Source organism: Vidua chalybeata, chromosome 9 (assembly GCF_026979565.1).
Source record: "Vidua chalybeata isolate OUT-0048 chromosome 9, bVidCha1 merged haplotype, whole genome shotgun sequence".
In the NCBI taxonomy this organism is placed as follows: Eukaryota; Metazoa; Chordata; class Aves; order Passeriformes; family Viduidae; genus Vidua; species Vidua chalybeata.
This window is the reverse complement of record NC_071538.1, coordinates 10,582,743-10,603,048: the sequence shown is the minus strand read 5'-3', so window position 1 is coordinate 10,603,048 and position 20,306 is coordinate 10,582,743. Positions and strand designations below refer to the sequence as shown.

Below are 20,306 nucleotides of genomic sequence, written 5' to 3'. Positions count from 1 at the left end.
TATTTGCACTGAAGGTACTAAGTTATATCTGCACAGCTCAAAATCTGATGTGGATTTTTATTTTTATTTTTATTGCTAGTTATACAAGTTACCCTAAAACCTGCTTCTTCTACAATTAGAACACAACACTATGCATTTATTGGCCAAATATTCCTTCTCCACACTGTACTAAACCTATATAGTGATTCCAGATTGCTGGGTTCAAAGACCATCACCCTGTCAAAGAAAGATCAATGTAGTTTGATGGATTTTTAAAGCATTAAAAAGATCACTCCACACACGTGTAGGACTCCTAACGCAAGAAATGCAGCTGACACAAGCTCTCTGGCCACACCCAGTGAGTACATTTCTCTTTATTTTGCAGTTTCAGGGGTTTAGATACAACAACCACAGTCCCAGCACTGCACAAATCACACTCTCAGGACGAGAACACGTCACAGTAGAGATTCCCAAAAGCAACAGACAGAGGGATCAAGCCTTTAGCACAATGAGCTCAAACCACTCCAAAAAAGTTGCATTTTTGTCCAGAATTTTGTGCTTTTCTTCTTAGAGCTATTACACTTTGAGACACAACAGAAGGAAATTACAAAAGCACTCACTGGTGTCATGATCCAGCACATTACAGGGCAGTGGGCAGGCTCTCGACTCCTGTTCCTGACATCAGGAAGTCCCCTCAGTCAGAGGAGATCACAGATCAAAGGTAAAAGCTTGTCAGAATTTCCCCCTTAAGACAACCAACGTCTCTCCATATCCACTTAGTTTAAAAATTTTGCCTCCCTTCAAAGCATGATGCCACAAGAAGTTGACAGAATAATAGGATGTCTTTGCCACGTTTCATTTGCAGTTGTGTTTTATTAGTCACTCTTACTTTTCTTAAATTATACTTTGTGGTTGAATCTGAACCCAGAAAATCTAGCCCACCCCCACACCCATCTAGAACAAGATTAAAAAAATAAATCAACAACAAAATGCAGAAAGAGAATCTAATAATATTGGCACCAATACCTGCCAACACTCACACTTTGGCTTCTGATATTTTTATCTCTCTGAGACAGTGCTGTTCCATATCTTACATGTTTTTGCCTCCAACTAAGCATTCAGCAGCCAACTCCCCTTTTCCTTCATCCTGCAAGATGAGAGAAGATCCAGACTTGGAGAGGTAAAACTACAGGATACAGGGGAAAGGCTGCAGGACAGTCAGATTCTGGGGAGAGGGGATTTGGGAGAGGAATGTGCTGAACACAGCAACACCCCCAGCACTCTGCAAGCTGTGCTGGAGAAGTTTGGAGGCAAGGGCAGCTCCTGGAAGGGCTCTTACCCCTTCACTCAGCACCAGCCAAAGCACAGGGAAGGAAGTACAGGGATGGCTGCAAGGCCTCCTCCTCCTCCCCAGCTTTGATTCCTCCCTGTGTTCTTCATCTGTTTAGAGACCTGACACAAAACCCAACCCCCTTCCTCTTCACACTCTGGAGGACCTCACACTGTCAGACAGAAATGCTCTACTTGCTGCTCCATCCTACAGAAAAACTGAGGTCCATGTCTGGAGGACAGCAACAATTCTCAAAATATTTGGGGATGGAATTTTTGTTTGTTTTATGTTTTAAAAAAAAGCATATTCTTGTTTTATAAGAGATTTCCCCCTTTCTTCTCTTAGACTTCATCCCCTCTAATTAGTTTTTGTGCTTCCAGCTATTCTTGACAAGAACACTCTTTCTGCAATAGAGGAATTTATAACTTAAAAATGCAACATTCTCTGTAGAAATAACATTTGCATCACTACACAATTATTATTCTTCAGAGTAATTCACATTCACACAAGGTGCACTTACAATATTTTTTTCAGATTATTAAATTATTGGATGAGGAAATATATAATATCAACACTCCAGCACATGAAACAAACATACCAGTTTCCTACAGCAGACACTTCTGTCTCTGGACTACATGATAATGCACCACCACAAATGAAAAGATAAAATTTAATCAGGGGGACAAGGACATTTCTCAGTGTGAAAGGTCACTAGCACGAGCAGTTCTGCTGTGAAGGTGGGGGGTTGTCTGTGAGCCTCATGCTCCTTCCAGAAGTGCCCCTGGAATTGTCTGACTCTATGCTCTCTGACATCTTCTCACAGATTATATCCACCAGACGCTCAAACACCTGCCTCACGTTGATGTTTTCTTTGGCACTGGCTTCGAAATAGTCAAAACCTGTGAAAAAAGGGAACAAAAATTATCAATACTGATAGTCATGATGGTTTTTAAAATACCATCTTTTTCAGGATTTACCTTAAGAAAACAAGACATCAGATAATCCTGAAAGTCAGTTGATTCCCACAATCAGAATAATGAGCAGAAATACTTTTAAAAGTTATCAAGTTCTTTAGGAGTGAAAAGGATACATGGGTCCTGCCCATTACCCTGGCAAGCACATCTGCAGGTAAGGGTAAAGCCAGGGTAAGGCAGTCAGTTCTGCCCCTTTCATCAGTGCAGGTCCCCTGGGCTGCAGCTGGTGACCACCAAGGTGTGGGGAACCTCCCTGGGCTCCTCACAGCCCTGCCCAGGGCTGGGCTCTACCAAGCCCTGCTGCCCTCTGGCAAGAGCAGAGGTCAGAAAGAGAAAGAAGATGGGGGCTGCTTTCCTTCTGCTGACCAACTTCTGTGCTCAAAAGCAAAATGCTCCTTGACCTTTTAAACACTGACCCTTTCTCATAAAAAAAAAAAAACAACAAAAAAACAGACCAGCAAGGCTGGAGTTACACCAAGGAGGGAAGGAGGGGATAGCACCAGCTCCTCCTGCTCCTGCTGCCATCCCTGCTAGGGGAGAAGCATCCTCTGACAGACAGCCCAGGCCCTGCCTCAGCAGCAGGAATGCCCTGAACTGTGAAGCATTTCTTTATCTCCCTCACCCCAGGGGCCTCGAGGGCCAACCAGGCTGCTGCTTCTCTTCTGTCAGGTTATTAAATTGCCAGCAGTGAGAGCTGAGGCCCCACAGAGAGTTTGTTTTGCAATAAGCTCCGTTCTGTTGTGCTTCATTCTGGGGATATTCTGCATTGCATCAGTTTCCTTTGATTCTGCCACAAACAAAGAGAAAATTTGTCTTAACTGATTAGTGTGCCACTGCTGGCAGGCTGAGTCACCTCGATGTGTGGGATAAGTAGGTGTCCACCCCATTTGGACCCTTTCTAAGATTCATGGGACAAGGGTTGAAGTGATAATGATGTTTGCCCTGTTAGCAAACAGGGAGAGCTGCCCTGCATCAGAAGAGGGTTCTGTCTGCCCCACTTGCTGTTTTGATGATGAATAAAAATGTATATAAAAAGCATAGGAAATCAGAGAACTGCACTTAGATATCTGTTAGTCCAACACTGGCTTAGGTTCTGCTAAACCAATCTGGTTTGCTTCAATTCACATTCAGGCTAACAACAATTTCTTAATCTGATTAGGGAATTATTTCAATGATGTTAATGTCACTATGCAAATTTAGATAAATATGCTGAAGGATAACCTTTATGTGAATCATTATGATGAACATTAGCACTTTAAGCAGTCAATAGCCAATTAGATTCCTCCCACGTAACTCACAAAATAATTTCATATAATGCTGTACACATTAGCATAGCTACTATAAGGAAAAACTCATCTGATCAAATCAGATCTATTTTTCAGCTCTTTTAAAAGGAGTGTTTTGGAAGTTGGGAGGTTACAGAAGAGCAGAGCTGGGACAGCACTTCCCAAAGGCTGTTGGGCTGCTCTGCACTGGGCTGGTTTCTCCAGCGTGAGCTGTACAAGCACCAGGTTGGGGCAGCACTGGGGATTCTTCTGCAAAACAGTTTCCTCTGGATGGAATCAGTTGCTATGGTAACCGTGTGTGTGTGTTTTGAAGTGTCCCACACGTAAAGGATTCAGATTCTAGATGCTTGAAGTTTTTATTGAAACAAGGAGATGAATTTTGGGTGGAGAAAAAAACACTGGAAGTTCAAATGGACTTGGAAGTCCATTGGAAGTCCCAGTTGGGTTGGGAGTTCAAATAAGACTCTCCATTTACTGCTACATTGGTCTGGACAAAATTTCAATTACTAGCAGTGTAATTAGTCCTGTGAGATTGGTGGACACACAGGCATCTACAACCTTTCTGACAGTCTGCAAGCCAGGAACCAAGTTTATTCACATTGGTATTTTCAAAAGCAAATTACATTTTGATAGGTAAAAAAGAGCCCATAACTGACTTTGCAAACTAACCATATCTTTGTTTGCTTTGCCAATCCTACATGTAAAGATTTACAATAATAGCAATGCTCTAATTTGATATTTGCTTGTTATTTGTTTAGGATGGCAGTACCTCAAGGCTCCAGCCACGAATGGGACCCCTTTCTGTGTGCCATATGTAGAATTTACACTTTCAAGGCCACACTTTAAACTACACCAATGTATGCAGTGTGTCCTGGAACTCCAGTACTCCCAGTTTAACAGTTTATTATGCACCCTCCAGTTACTGTTTAACAACTGAAGACAACACAGGATTTTATAAATTGAGGATGATAGTGATTCTTTTGGGTCTGGTAAGAATCTCTACTCTTACAAGTTAAACATTTATGCCCACTGTAAGGGTCTCCACTGTTACCTGAAGGAAATTTTAGCAGGATTTACTTGTTACTTTGAATTCTTTAACAGAAAACAACAGTATAGTTAAATTTTCACACAGAGCCCTGATTTCATATTAAAAATATCTTATAGGCTATAATAGATAATGAAAAGTGATAAATAACTTATAAAGTAATATGAGTTTACTTGACTCTTCATTATAAAATTTTCATTGCAATCCCAGCTTCCTCTCAATGGAACTGTTTTGCTTTTTCTATCCCATATCAATAACTTAATGTCATTTTCTTACCTGGATAGAGAAGCCTAGTACATTTTTAAAATATGTTTTACTCAATTCCTCAGTTCTGATATATAAGCTTCTTTCTTTTTCATTGTTTACTTTAAAAAAATGCTTCAACAAAAATCAATATTTGCATTGATTTGCAATGAGTACATGGTACTTGGAGACACGGAGACAGAATTATGTTTATGAAAACTTCTCTTTTCATTCTGATGAGCTAATAAAAGCTTTTCTCTTTAGATAAACTTTATCTTTCTTCCACCTCCAGACATCAGCTTTATAAATACAGTGACACTACAAGTATTCTACCAGGTATTCTTGGCCTACTGAGCCAAAAACAAATGAAATATGAACCTAGAATATATTAACTTCTTAGTTGTGAGACCATTATTGAAGTATTACTGCTGTACAAACAGAAAGGAAGAGTGTATAAAGAAGCAGAGGAAGAAAGGTGGAAAGAAAAGCTTTGCATGTACCCAGCTGATCTGCCAGATGTTTCCCCTTCTCCATGGGAACAATCCTGTCATCCTCCATGTCACATTTGTTTCCAACCAGGATCACTTGTGCATTGTCCCAGGAGTAAGTCTTGATTTGTGTGGCCCTACAGGAGGTCAAAAGAGATGGTTACATTCCATCAGCTGTGCCAAAATACAATCCTACATTAAATATGAAAACAAGTACCATTAATGAACCATTAACATCCCCAAGCTGTGCTGGTTCAAGGACAAATGAGCAGGGTTACACACAAAGCAAGAATGCAGCCTGTGTAATTCACAGCACTGCTCTATTTTACCGCTTCTTAACTTTGTGTGACAATAAAGTTTCTTGTTAAGACTTAGCAAGGGTTTTAAAGATCACAAGATCCAGAAAAAAAAAAACTGAATCAAGTAATTTTTGAAGATTTAGGAGAAAAAAGGCTTTTGGTAAAGCTTATTCTCCTTCAGGTCTCATCTGTCAAAGGAACAACAATCAATTACAGCTCTTAAGGATACTGTCCCATAAAGAAAGCCATACAGTAGATGCACACTTCATGTTGGATTTACAACTTCATATATAAGACAGAACAACAGTAATTCTCTCATTTTCTGCAGCACATTTTGCTGTAGAGTTTTAGGAACACCATAAGAACAGATGGAAGCATCAAGTTGTCTTTGCTCGAACAGGAAAACTTCATAGAGATTGAAAATCACATAGAAACAACTGCAAAGGAGAAAGAGAAATTTACCAAATTGGGAAGACACGAGATCAAAGCAAGGCTCTGTGAGCTAACAGAACCCAGCAGGACTAAAGGACACCTAAGGCTGGAAAGAGCAGCTGCAATCACAGACCAACATTAATTTCAGTGGCACAGGGGTGCAGTGCATGGGAGCTTGGGCAGGAGCACTCAGGTGAACTTGGAGCCTCTAAAGTTTCTGTAGCTCATGTGCTGAAACTAGAGTAGAGCTCGCTCGATCCCAGGACTTTGACCTTTTATTTAGCCTTTTTAGAGTTTTCCCATGACAAAACAGAATATCTTTTTTTTTGTATATCCTGAGGTGCCAGTCCTCTCCCACCATCCTTGGTGTCCCAGAGGTGTTCCAGAGCCAGCAGCAGAACATTATTATCTCGGTAGCATTCACTTTCATCCATCTTTTCAGACCCACACAATCTATTTTATCCTCACTAAGCTCTGTCTTTGAAGGCTCCCTCCTCCCCAAGGGTATGCTAGAAGCCATACACTCCTCTCTTCCATCCTCCTCCACTCCCTAACTCACCTTCCCACTCTCTGCCCCAGCTCACCACCACTCCAGGCAGGACACTACAGTTTCAGGCAAATCTGCCACTTCCCAGGAGAGACAGGGAAGTGACACAAATTTTACATGTGTCTAAGTTTCCTTGAACTCCCCTAACAATAAACTCCTTGATTCCTTTTCTTTTGAATTAGCAGCAGCCTGTAGCTCTGATCTACTAATGACAATTTTTAATTAGTCAGAGTTGCTTACTTGCTTTTTTCCCTGGAAAGCAGCCAGCTATGTTACTCCACAGATACCTGGGAAAAAGGGGTCATTTCATTGTGCAACTTGCCTTGAAGAGACTGCCTGCTTGGAGTGTCCTGGAGAACAGGAACCTCACCCAAGCCCGGACCCACAGTGCAACATGCAAAAATCAACAAAGACTGTATGCAATGAAACTTCTTACTCTCCCTAGTGTCCTCTTGGAAAGGCACTCACTCCAATCCCAATTTTAGCTCCTCCAGTCTCACCCTTTTGAGTGTCTCCATGCAGATAAGTCCTGTAAGAGCTCATGAATCTGTGATGAGTTTTTGTGGGACTCTGGGGTTTCTCAAGGCTCATCAGAGCCTTTCTGCAGTGGTGACTTCAGAAATCAGCCAAAAGCCCAGGAAGATGAAATCTCCCCAGTCTCCTTCCATAAGCAATAGAGAGAAATAAAGTCTCCCAAGTTCAATTTCAAACAACTAAAAGCAGGCTTCTCTTCTGACTCACAGTTCAGCCTCTGGATTCATTTCAGCCCCTGGCATCATATGGGGACACCCTGCCAAATCTTAACTACTTACACAGAATTACTTAGAAAATTAAAAAGAAGCAAACAGCATGAAGGATCTCCCAGAGAAATGCATCCTTCTCCTTGTTTTGTACAAATTAGTGGAAAGCCTCTTACAGAACACCGATCTTTATTCTTCTTAGGAATAAAAAACAACCAAAAAAGTTATGAAGAACAAATAAAAGAAACCCTGATGTCCATAAAAAAAGAAAGCCATAACATTTCCAGCTGTTTTTGGAAAGATAATGAATAATAACAAGGCTTGTGTGATGAAGCTGTTTCAACAACCATCAGGGCAGCCTAATATACACACTGGGAGAAACATATTTCTGTGACACAATAAAACACTGTGCCTTGTTTGTGCTGAATTCCCCAAATAAACAATAAAGCACAAACTTTGTGTTTCATGCTTAGAAGAAAAATAGTCTTAGGTTCACAGTTACATGGAGATATCAACAACTCAGTTTGGGTTAAAGATAAATAATGCTGATGATTTGTGAACCCAGATGTCACTTTTATCTAAGTTAAATTTTACCAATTTTTATTTCCCTTCTATGAAATTATCTAGATTGTCCAAAGCAGAGTTTCCATAATATTTTCTATTTACTTTACAGTTCCAAGTACTGAGTATATTTTAGTTCCACTGCAGTTTCAAATGAGGTATAAACAACTGATTTATCCACACACAAAACTATCAACCCAACATCAAATAACCGCTATCAAAGAAGACTACTAAAAAGAATTCTAGAAACTGAGCTGAAAGCTATGAAAGCTCATTTAACCCTTTCACTCACCCTACAGGAAAGATATACTGAAAGGAAATAATTACTTATTTTCAAATATCAATTAAAACCAATCTTGGTGTTTGGCTATTTATATTTTTTCTTGTAAAATAACCTGACTGAACTCTTGCCACACTGCAGTAAGGAAAATCACTCAGGCTTAATATTTTAAGGTTTCTCATACAATGTGTTATACATTTTCGAGTGAACAAGAGAACAAGTCATCTTCCAGGTATTCCCAAATGCATTTAAATAGTGTCTCTTTCTTAGTGGTTTTAAGATCATCATCATTAATTGGGGTGATTCATGTGAATGAAGGAAAGACTCTGCTTTGCACTCATATTCTACTTGGAGAGTTTGTCTAAATACTGATATACAGCCATGATCCTCTCACTCAGGAGAGAAAGTGCCTCTTTACTTGGTTTAGGAGAGGTCTGAGTGACACAAAGCAACCCAGGATCCTCTTCAGGACATCCCCCCATAGGAAGAGCAAGGGTAGTAAAAGAAATCATTTGGCAGACTGGGAGGAATACTCTCATTTCCCTTGTGAATAGGTGAGGCCCAATCAGGAGGCTGCTAAAACAGTCACATGTCAATGAACCAGAGATGGAGATAAAGGAGCTCAAGTAGTAGACACCTTAATTTCTATGGAGAGTACAGCTCCTGACTGAAGATCATATCGCATGTAATAAGATTTTTTAATCATAACTGTATCATGCAGAATGGTGGGGGCGGGGGGAATCCTACTTGCTCTGCTAGAAAACAGCCAATAGAGCAGCACCAGCAAAAAGCTTTTTTTCCTGCATTTCTTGTGCCTTTGGAAGTTTAGGAAGCAAATTTTTAGACTGGAGAAAAACCATCTCCCAGCTGCAATAGCCACTAGAGGACTCTGCTGGCCCAGAGATGCTGGCTTGGCTGCAGCCCTCATCTCTCCACTGGACAAGCTTCAGGAAGGAAGGAAATGGTCCTTTTTATCCATCCCACTAGCTCATTTGGGCTCAGAACCGCAAAGCTGGTTGGAAAGATTCCTGACACACAGAGGAAAAACACCCCGATGGTTCACCTCTGTCCTTTGGCTGACAAGGTGCTCTTAGCAAAGCTATTCCTGCAGCTCCTGTGGCACAGGAAGACATGAAGTCAAACAGACAGAGCTGACCTTTCCCAATTCTTATTCTCACACCAGTGCCTTTGGTGGAACAGACCTTAGACTACTTGCAATATAAAGCTTCAGGTTAAATTTCACCTGTGCAAACTTTAAAATAGTAGCAGCTCAGAGATGTAGATTTGGTAAATTTTGGCTATCTTAAGACTGATAAGTAAAACTTACTAGAGCAGAACCAACAGACAGACAGGTAGATGAACTGTGGATCTTGTTTCATCAGGGAAACAAGCTGGAATTATTTATAGTTTAGTGAAAGATATTGCCCCAGCTCACATGCCTGAACTCCTATGGAAAACATCCCTGTGCAGACACTTGCAGAAAAAGCTTCATCTGAGCTTGGTGAGCAAAACTTGATGGATGAAACTGGTTTTGGCAAAACATTTGGGTTTGTGTTTCTAACATGAAAAGAATGTATTCCTCAATCACAAGCTGCTGAAGGGCTGCTGAGGATGGGGCTGCAGTTCATTTGATGTTGTGGTACTGGGGATGGGGGGTGAAAGTGGAGACTGCATCTTGCATGTGACCTTCATGACCAACTGCTTTAGTGAAGAGAGAGAACAAAAACCAGGCAGCTTTGGAGGAAAGACAAATCACTTGAAACAACAAATCAGCTTTTGAGTTACAGCCTGGCTTAGGGGATACAGAACAGGTGTTCAGAAAGCCAGGCTGAGCCAGATGCTAGGAGCCAGTGCCACAGCCAGGATGTCACATGCTCCCAGTGGGTCACTGAGATCACTGCAAATCAATCTGACTCAGGAGACCACATCAACCACTGCACTGCCCTTCCTTGCACCATTACCACTCTTATCTGCAGTAATGAGCACCAGGAAACCAGCAGAAATTATTGCAAGGTATTTCAGTGGAGTCACAGGACACTACTAAGGAGAAACACAGCCTTTCCCCACATTCCTGAGATGTGAATTGAACAACCACTGTTAATCTCTATTTTTAGCAGCGTAACCATAAATCTTATGAACAAAAAAAAAAAAAAACAGCATTAAAGGATTAATTTCTTCACAATAAATTGAAACTTTAAAAAGTAACAAATACTATAGTATGCTACAATATTTGAATTACAACCTTTTCATTAAAATGAAGCTGTAGAACTTTTTCTAAGGAATGTTTATAAATCAAATTATTTAGATGAAGAGGAAAGAACATAGAGGTGATGGAGGGTGGGATGTCTCATGTTTTCAACAAACAATTGTGGGGAGAGAATTGGCCAAAACCCAAACAAACCCAACATTAACAATAGTATTTCAGTATTTCCTACCAGTCCTGCACAGCATTGAAGGAGTCTTCACTGGTGATATCATACATGAGGACAAAGCCCATGGCTCCTCGGTAGTAGGCTGTAGTGATGGTCCTGTATCTTTCTTGTCCAGCTGTATCCTGCAACAGAAAGGAACATTTAGGCTTTAAGACTTCAGTTCTCAGAAGCAAAAGCTGTAATTAGGTCCTATATCTAAAATAAGGCAACCCCCTCTTTGTTTTTATACATTTTAAAATTCTTAGTTGCTCCCAACTGAAATGAACTCTACTTACATTTTAGCATTAATTAGGCTTTTGCATCAACCATGATTTGTTAAATGCATTTTGACACATGTACTATTAAAAAAATAACAAAGATGTCAACCTTTAATTGCTCTTCTCTGCCTCAGCTGCAATGCAATAATAAAATGTTAGCAGGGTTCACTGAAAACTGACACTTCAAAGCAGAGGCAAAACAACCAGTCCAGGACTGTTCCAGGCAAAAAACATTTACATGTTGCAATTCGGTGTCACGGTCAGGGAAATGTCCTTGAGGCAGCTGCTGTGGGTGACTCCCTTTTTTTGCCTCAGGTTAGAGACAAAAATTAAAGATTTGATGCAATCAACTTTATTATAAAAAGAGAATTTAATGTGGAATATCCCAAGCACAGAGTCTGAGGTGCACATACTAATATGAGATCTATTAATCCTATTCTGTTGGTTCACCTTAACTCTGTTTAGCCATAGAGTTCCTGCAGAGTTCCTCCACCTGCAGTTGTCATTTCTGCGTTCAGCTGGGCAGCACAAAGGTGAACTCTGGCATATGCAACAGAAGAATTTTGAAAGACTTGTGACAGCTAGAAAACATGTCAACTACCATCTGTTGGATGCCAGTAGCACTTTTCCTTTACATTTTGCAAGCTTATTTTTAAACAGAGGAATATTTCTACACCAGAACAGCAGTTCTACAGCCCAATCCATTCCCTCCAGACCTGCCTTCTGAACCAAGGAGAGAAGTCATGTGCTGATTGACTCTCTCACTCTGAAGGTGTCTATCTTTTGAACACATTTCATCCTTTGGGCAAATGGGAGCTCTGTGAAACAGCTGCAGGGAGCCAAAAGGCTTTGCCTTCAAAGTGTGTGCTCAGTATGAGGTGTCAGCTTATAGTTACTGTGATGGGTTAGTTCTAAAATGAACCATCCTTCAGTCCCCCAAAATCCACACTGAAGAAAGCATCACTGCCACTGGTTTAAAATGGGATTAAAGTTCTAAAGAAAAAGACCCTAAAGGACTTAACAACCATCTAACTAGTTGGAAGAGTAAAATAAATCCACACAGAGCACTCTTGCAGGAGTAGAGATCAGACACACCACATCACCACAGCCCCAGGTGACAGTGGGGGGGGAAATTCAGCTCCAAAATCATCCTGCCCATCATACCCACACATGCAGCTTTGTTTTTGCTGCATGCAAGAGACAGTGTTGGCCCTTGCAGAACACACAGCAGCCAGTCTGTGGCCACCTGTTGTTCCACACCAGAACATCACAGAGCCTCTCTGCAGGACAGCACTTGTAAATAAGCTCCCTACAGCTTGCTTAAAAGGCTCTGCTATTGCACTACTGTGAGACTATCCACAGCTGTAACATACTGTGAATTTTCCAGTGGAGAGGCTGTGCAGCAGGAATCTTGCTGTTTCTCCACCAGCTGTCTGGGAAAATATGTCATTTTTTCCCTTAAACTTGTGCATTTATTTCAAGACAGGGTAATCCATTGGCTGATCACAATGAACCATTGCACACTGGCTGAGGAATTGTTCTGTTCCCTCCTGACAGCAGGTCAGAGATGGGAATATCAGAATGAGCTGGGCTCCACCCTGCAGCCTGAGTGAACATTTCCTGCCAGTGATAAATCCATCACAGAGCACTCTCATATTCATTGACACCACATCCCCCCTTAGCTGCTGAACAGCTAAACCAGCCATGACAACTAGATCCTAACTATATTTCTTCAAGCAAGGAAGGTCTCAGCAGTGATAGTATTGTTCTTTTGTTCAGAGAGATGATAGTTGCTTTATTTTAGCCTGATTTCCTAAAGACATGAGGCTTATTAAAACATCAGTATCCACATAGGCACTCTTGATCAAATCTGGCTCAGGGAAAATGTGTTCAAATGTTTTTACATATGTTACAAAAAGTAGTTGGTAAGGTGAAGAAAGACCTTAAGCATGCCTTAGCTGTGAAAAAAAGCTGGTGCAATGATTATCTTTTCCAAATACCAAAGGATTCAGAATAGAGAGACTTGCTCTTGTGTCTCATTAGGAGAAGGCCCTAGATCAGTATCAGTAACTTCAGAGATTCTGCAACCAACAAAACCAAACGAATCCATAGGAAGTCAGGTTCCTGCACATCTCATGTTCACAGCATTATTGATACCTGCATTCACAGGTTCATCTGCCTTCCAAATCTCATCTCCTATTTTCTCCCCTGTGTTTAAGCAGTGCTCACTCGGGCTTAGGGCATGAGGCTGTGACTAGGCAGTAACTGACTGCAAGACACATTGTCAAGTTACATGCAGAATAATTTGGAAAGAAATTCAATTTGACAATTGAAGAGCAAGGACTCAGCTCTAGGGACATACATCCAGGCTGTCCTGGGAAACAGCTTCAAGGGACACACAGGGTGACTCCCAAAATCTATCCTGATACCACCTCAGTGCCCCAGCTCAGTGAGGAATTGGAGTGAAAAAGCCAAATTGTGCTATTGCCTGAAATCTCTGTAATTTAGCAAATCTGATTTGCTGATTTCAGAATTCTGTGATCCCCTTGTGCATGGGGATGGGCCCCAATTTATACATTAGTGAGAGATGGGGCTGCAGGAGGTACAGAACCCCAAGGGATAACATGAGTTTGCTCAGTCATAACCTGTCCTATGTGGGCAGTGCACTTAAATCATAGAAAGATAAGTTGCATATTCACTAGGATATACTTGTGTGCCTGCCTTCTCAGATTATCAGAGGGAGTGTGTGTGAGGGAAATGCATCCTATATCTCATGGCATATAAAGATTGTTCATACCCTTGCCCTGGTAGCCATGTGCTACAATGCAGAGATGTGATTCATCTCCTCCTGAGTCACTGATGGCTTCCTTGCTCTGTTTTACTGTACAGGTACAGAGCATGTCATCTCCCCTCACAGCTTCATAGTGACATTTCTCCAGCTGCATCTGCATTGTTGTACTATCACCCTGAAATTACTTTTTTCCTCAGGATACATTAGTTCCTTAGACAGCAATAAACTGCCTTAATTTTCTTGACTTACACCATGAGAGCTCAAGTGCACACCTTCCTCCCCCCAGGTGCCTCATCATAATTAAAATGAAACAAACTGCAAAATCTGAGCTCACTTTCTTCAGCATTTACAACAGTTGTCCTTCCCTCAGTTTAAAACACCACGAGCCTCAGGTAATTAGTAATTTCAGGTTTTTAAGTTCAAGTTGTTTATCTAATGAAGGAAAAACCAACTGACAGAAATCGCTCCCCACCCAGTTGTTTCCAAGATTTCCAGGTAGACCACAAACTCATTAGGAGACAAGTACATGAGGCACAGGCAGGGATCAGCAGAAAGGTGATGTAGCATTAATTAACAGTCTAGCCAAATGCCTGGGTGGAATAGGCTGAGCCCCCAGCATCCAGAAACCTGCCAGGCTGTCCCTGAGGAGGAACCAGAGAGCTTGGCTGTAAGCAGGCACAGGAGGGTCTCTGTGAGGTGTATTTACAGCAGTGTGCTACCAGCTCTGTTCTTCTGCAGCTTACACGTGTGCCTGTGCTTTATGCAAACAATTAAAAACACCCACAGGACCATTAGTGGGAAGCTTGAAACAAAATTTTGAAGGTTTTGCATTAATGAGCGATCGTGTTTATCAGAGCAGAAAAAGACCTAAATGCATTTGCATTGTGTGCAGATGCCCTCTAGACTCAAGATCCAGCACGCAAACATTCACAATAGGAGTACAATCAGCTTTTCTTAAATTTACTTGGCTGTCTCAGCAGAAATTACAAGTTACTAACACAGGAAACATATTTGAGTTTTTTAAATAATGACAGATGCCCTTTGTTGCAGGTCTGAAAAATCACAACCCCCGATTCCAAACCATCCTTCTTCTAGTGAAGATTTCCAGCCACAAATTCTTTGTTCCAAATAAAATGTCACTGAAACATCTAATCTGTACTGAATTTAATCCCCTTAGCACCATGACTTTTCTAGCAGTGTACGTGACAAAAAGCCTCTAAGGAAATAAACATTTCAATTTTTTAATGGATGATGGTGTGATTTCCATGTTGTTGTTGTTGGGTTTTTTTTAATAAGAATAATATGTAAAAATGAGAGTTGCTTATTTTCCAGCTATTGGCAACATCTACAAGCTGCATGTACTTGGCATCATCCTCCCTTAGGCTGCTCAGAGTCAGAACAGAGGCTATGTCCTCCCCAGTAACCAGCATCCACTACAATGTTCATCAGACTTGGTGAAGGAAAGACTTCTTCCCTGCTGTCAAATGGCACATTGTAACACTTACACTATGGCATTTTGCACCTTGTTAGGGGTTTGATCAGCCGTGGAAAGAGGATAATCCACTTCCCAACCCTGTGGTTATAGGGGGATGTTACACTCCCACACACATCTCCTTTGCAAAGGAGTGGAAGAATCAGATAAACAAAAGTCACCTTGGGAAAGGGGGAAAAAACAACCCACCCACCATATACCACAAGGGAGAGGACCTTGGGCAGACTAGACTTAATGTGTCATTAATAAGAGAATGTTAACATTAAGCTTAGCATTTCCTGCTGGCGGCTAGAAATAGGAACAAACAGGCAAGCAGGATGAGTCACTGGTTAAGACATGGAAAAGATGTGATGTCATGAAAAACCTGTGAAGATTCAATTGCTGCCAGGAGCAAAATAACACCTGATTCCTTCAGAACTCAGCTCTGATCAAAATGCTCCAGCAGTTCAACAGATTATATTAGTCATTTTGTTTTTTCCTCTCTTGTTATTGAGTGCTCCCATTGCCCAAGAGCCACTGGAACCTACTCAGACCCATTCAGCTGCCTTGAGAGACGTTTCATTTCAGCAATATGAGGGAAAACATTTCTGATGTGAAAAAGATCCAACACAAAACCCCTACCTTTTCTGATAAAATGCTCTACCCTTGCTAAGTGCTTTTTAAACATTTCCCCATTATGGCTATCTTCACTTCTACTCTTTAGAAGCAGTAAAACCAGCAGTCTTGTATCATTTCAGTACTTACCAGTTGCAGGAATTTCCCTTTTCCTCTCCTATTTTACTTACCCTGTACAGAAAGTTCTACCACCCTGTTCTCTCTAACATTCCCACACTAACTGCTTGTAAAGGAGAGGAGGAAATTTTTTGGAAAGAGACTTTTAGTGCATGCAGAGCCTTCAAGAGCTCACCAGTCATCGCGGCCTCGGTCATGCCCAACACACAGGCTTTTGAAATTGTTCCCTGTAACAGTGGCTAAGTATCTCTTCAGGTGAGGCACTGCACTTACATTTCAAAGTACTTTTGTAAAATAAGCTTATGGACAAGCAGGAAAAGCTACTGTAGATTGACCTAATCCACCATTTAAATATTTCTGGCAGTAAGGAAGCCCCCGCTCTTTTAACTTTTCTCAGCAACTCCACGTCATATAAGACAAAAAGTCAATCACTGAAAATGCAACAGAGTGCATTTGCTCAGGAGAATGTAATTCCCACACTGGAATCAGGCCAAGGTACTGTGATTGACACTACTGCTCATGACCTGCTAAGATGATAAAAATGTTATTTCCATTTTCCCAGGTGCCTTGAGACTGTAGTAAAGATTAGCATCAGTTGCCCTTCCTGATCTGTTAGAGGGTAAGGAGGACTAGAACAGGACTGGCTTGCCTATGAACCTTATCTGCTCTTCTCATCATTTTCTAGGCTGAGTTTTTTTCTGTTGAAGTATTTAAAAGACAGTGGCTACAAAAGTGAAATCACATAGAGAGATATACACAAAGATTAAGTTCATTGGGCACATTTCTTAAATCTCATAAGAATTCAAAAGTTTTATCTTTCATTACTTAGAACTAACGTGAAGATCATTCTCATATTGTTGATTCTTTCTGATTCAGCTATCTTGATGGAAAAATAAAGAAATGGCAGTGATAAAAATCTGTAGCATCCACACCACATGCCTACTGCAAATTCCATTTCTTTAGCTCCAAATAAACAGCAAACAAAGTTCAAGAGGCATATGATGCATTTGAAATCCCATCCACTGTGGGCAAGTGATAAAACCATCACTGATATGATTAAAAAAAAAAAAAAACACAAAAAAAACCACAAAAACATCTAAGAGCCTGAGATCCCAGGGCATTTTGGGCAGTGGATGCATTATTATTATGGAATATGTTACCAGTTTTGCTAGATCTTTTTAGTTTTCCCACGTATATCCCTTAATTCTGTTAATCAGCCCCTGTAAGAACAGCTGAACAGCACACAGATGTCGTCTGAGCAAGGTTAGCCACTATAAGCATTATTAATTAGCTGCTGTTGAGAAGCTGCTAAATTAATCACAGCTGGAGCACTTCAGAAGCAGCACTCACTCCTGAGAAGGAGCCAGCACGGACATCCGAACAGGTCCTGCAGGGCAAGGGATGGATGTGCTCCAGCCCCGGGCCACGGCGGTGGGCACAGCTCCCTGCCGACCCAGCGGCACGAAGGGAGATCTCAACGCGTTGTGAATCGGCTGCCAAAAGAACAACTGCACAGCCTGCGAGGAGGAAGCGAAGCGATCCGCCTGGATTCCGCAGCCTGCTTCTCTCATCTCGGAAGGAACAAGGACCGGTGAAGGGAATGAGCATCGCGGTGCCGTGGGGCTCCCTGCCGCTCCACCGCACGCAGGCGAACGGAGCAAATCCCCGCACGGGGAGCAGCCGAACAAGGCGCGGGCAGACTGCCCGAGCCCGTTCCTGGGCGATCCAATGTCATGGTAACCGGCACGGCGGCGGGCAGCGCCAGGGCTGCCCGCGGCTCTGCGGAGCCGGCTGGGCGCAGGGACGGCCATCGCGGCGGTACCCGGGGATGGGGCCCGGCCCTGGGCGAGACCTTCCTTAACTCATTTACAAAGCAATTATTTCTGTGTTTACGGAAGTCAATGACTTGGTGCTGAAAGACCTGTTGCAACCCCGAATTGTGAAAAAAAAAAAAAAAAAAAAAAACCAAAAAAAAAACAAAAAACCAACAACTTGGTACTCTGCTAGGAGCATCCCTCCGAGAGCTGGTTCTTACCCAGGGAAGACTTCATCTTATTCAGGAGTGGATTAAGGCTAAATCCGAGCCTCATACTTCACAAGAACCCCCTAGAGATATTATGTCAAGAGGGTCAATTCTAAGATAAAGTGCTCAGAAATTCTGGAAAGCTGTCCATGATATTTTTGAGATTAAAATACCAAACTGAATTACAAGCATGATTCAAGAATGTGCACTTTAATTTGAAGGGCAGCAGCAAGACAAAAATAAAATAATCAAGCTTAATTTATATTAACAACATCATGCCAATAAAAAGAAAATATAATATTCCTTTAAGGTCTTTAAAATCCTAATGTGTAATTTTTCATGATTTGGTGGAAATTTAGAGTAGATCAAGCAAATTTTCAGTTATTACCTCCCAGATTAGGAAAAAAGCCCCACTGCTGCATTCAGGTGAGCATTAAACAAAAATATAAAGAAGGTTCTAGCACTCAAGAAGGTAGAATGAATGCTTAAAGACAACAAAATCCAAGAGCAATCTGAATCACATAAACCAGAAGGTAAATAAAAAGGAAAATGAAAAAGTGCATATCTTACTTCAGTGGAGTTTGAAATACATTTTCTAAATGCTAGAATTAACAATAACATAGATTCCTCTCTCTCATGTGTTTTTGTTTGACAAAAATGTGCACATACTTTGAAAAGCAATGTAATAAATAGATTTGATATATTGGTGACATGTTTAAATTCACAAGAAATGTAAAAAAAAATCAAATGGAATTTGAAACTCTCCAAGTAAACCCACATCTCTGCTAAGAATATAAAGGAAGACTTTCAGCTAAAGAACAGCTATTTTGGAACAGTCCTAAGCATCTTAAAATAGAAACTTAGAATTTAAGTGCTTTGTCAGCCACAACAGTACACGTGTGGTGATGCTCAGTAATAGCACAAGACAAAGAAAATAATCTTCTACCATTTACCATGATGTTTTCTATTATAACCACACAAATAAGACGTTAAAAGAGAAATCTGGTTGTGCAGCAGCTGCGGGTGGCTCCCAAGGCAGCCCAGCAAGCACCTCGGGGCAGAAGTGGTTACAGCTGATGCATTTCTAGGTGTGAGGCTCTTTCGAGCACTGTTTTAAGTTCACCCACCTTTGTGGTGATGCTCCTTTCTCTTTTCCATTTGGAAAGAGAGCCACGAGCAAATAATCCTCGACACACATGTGATGTTTTGCTGTTTCTGCTGTGGTATTTTTACTGACCAATTCATTGCCACCTCCCTGCTCTTGCTAAGCCCCAAACTGCCTTTGGCCAGTGGGCACATCAAGGGCCCGAGTGGCTCAAACCTTCCTGATGGAAAGCACACCTTCATGTTCACCTTTTCAGAAAGACAGAGGAAAATGGCAGCAGATTTCCCAGCTGAAGAAAATGTGGTGTTGGCACTATAAAAAAGCAATAATCTGCTCCATGCCTCCAGGTTCACCTGTCCCCAGCCATGCACACCAGTGGGGCTTTGGTCAGGCTCTGAAGCACAGCCTGCTGTTTTGACTTAATAGGACCACTCAGTCCAGCCCAAATTTGGGGATTGATATCAAATAAGTCCTGAAGAATTGTAAAGTCCTGTCTGCATCCAGTGACCTCAGCAAAGAATCTTGCACATGCAGGGGTCCTGACTTCTCTCAAATGAGACTAAATGTCTAGGAAAGAGGAACACAAGGCACAGCTTTTTCCATGTGATCTGTTTCTCAAAGCACAGACCTCAGCCCAAGGAAAGGAGTCTGTAAAAAAGCTGTTAATGACAACTCCAAAGTGTCTTATTTAAAGCTAATAAAAAGCCTATATGCAACAGAGACAGCATGAGATCATATTTGTACAGAACACTAAATGTGTGCAAAGCTTTACAGATCAACAAAAATACAGGGGCATCAGTCTTCATTATATTCTAGCAATTTTATACTAATACAGCTTCATAAAATAGGGAAACTGCACAGCATTACCCCAAGCAAGCAAAGGTCTAGCAACCAATCTGTAATTGAAGCAATCATAGTATCAGGCACAATACAAGCACAAGTTCATGCATTATGCTGCTTCCTAAATCACCCAGGCCCTCTGCCAGCAGAAAATTGAAATCAGACTCTCTGGACCCCTGGCTCAGTTCAGCAAAGGGAGCTAAACTACACTCCATTACCTCGCACTTCTGGAAACACTTCCCAGCTTAGGAATGAATTAGTAGTGTTACACTGGGAAAAACACACACTGAAATATTTATCAAATGAAAGCAGCCTCCCTAGCAAGCAGTAACCTCTGGGCAGACTGTACTCTGCTTTCATGTGCAGCTGAGTGATGTGTCTGGAGAAGGTGCAACAAGTTGATGTTTGGAGCAACACACATTATTTACTG

General features: G+C 41.4%; 1 protein-coding gene across 3 annotated transcripts in view; it reads right to left on the bottom strand.

The window, feature by feature from the left end:
• Window positions 1-321: 321 nt before the first annotated feature.
• The window catches only part of RAB3B (RAB3B, member RAS oncogene family), a 50,880-nt gene continuing 30,895 nt past the window's right edge, over window positions 322-20,306 (bottom strand). For all 3 annotated transcript variants that reach the window (XM_053950920.1, XM_053950922.1, XM_053950921.1), the window contains 3 exons: window positions 10,640-10,758; window positions 5,358-5,482; window positions 322-2,208 (listed from right to left, as the gene is read on the bottom strand). In XM_053950920.1, coding sequence (XP_053806895.1) covers window positions 2,021-2,208; window positions 5,358-5,482; window positions 10,640-10,758 — 432 coding nt within the window. In that variant the 3' untranslated portion in view covers window positions 322-2,020. The remainder of the gene's footprint in view (window positions 2,209-5,357; window positions 5,483-10,639; window positions 10,759-20,306) is intronic.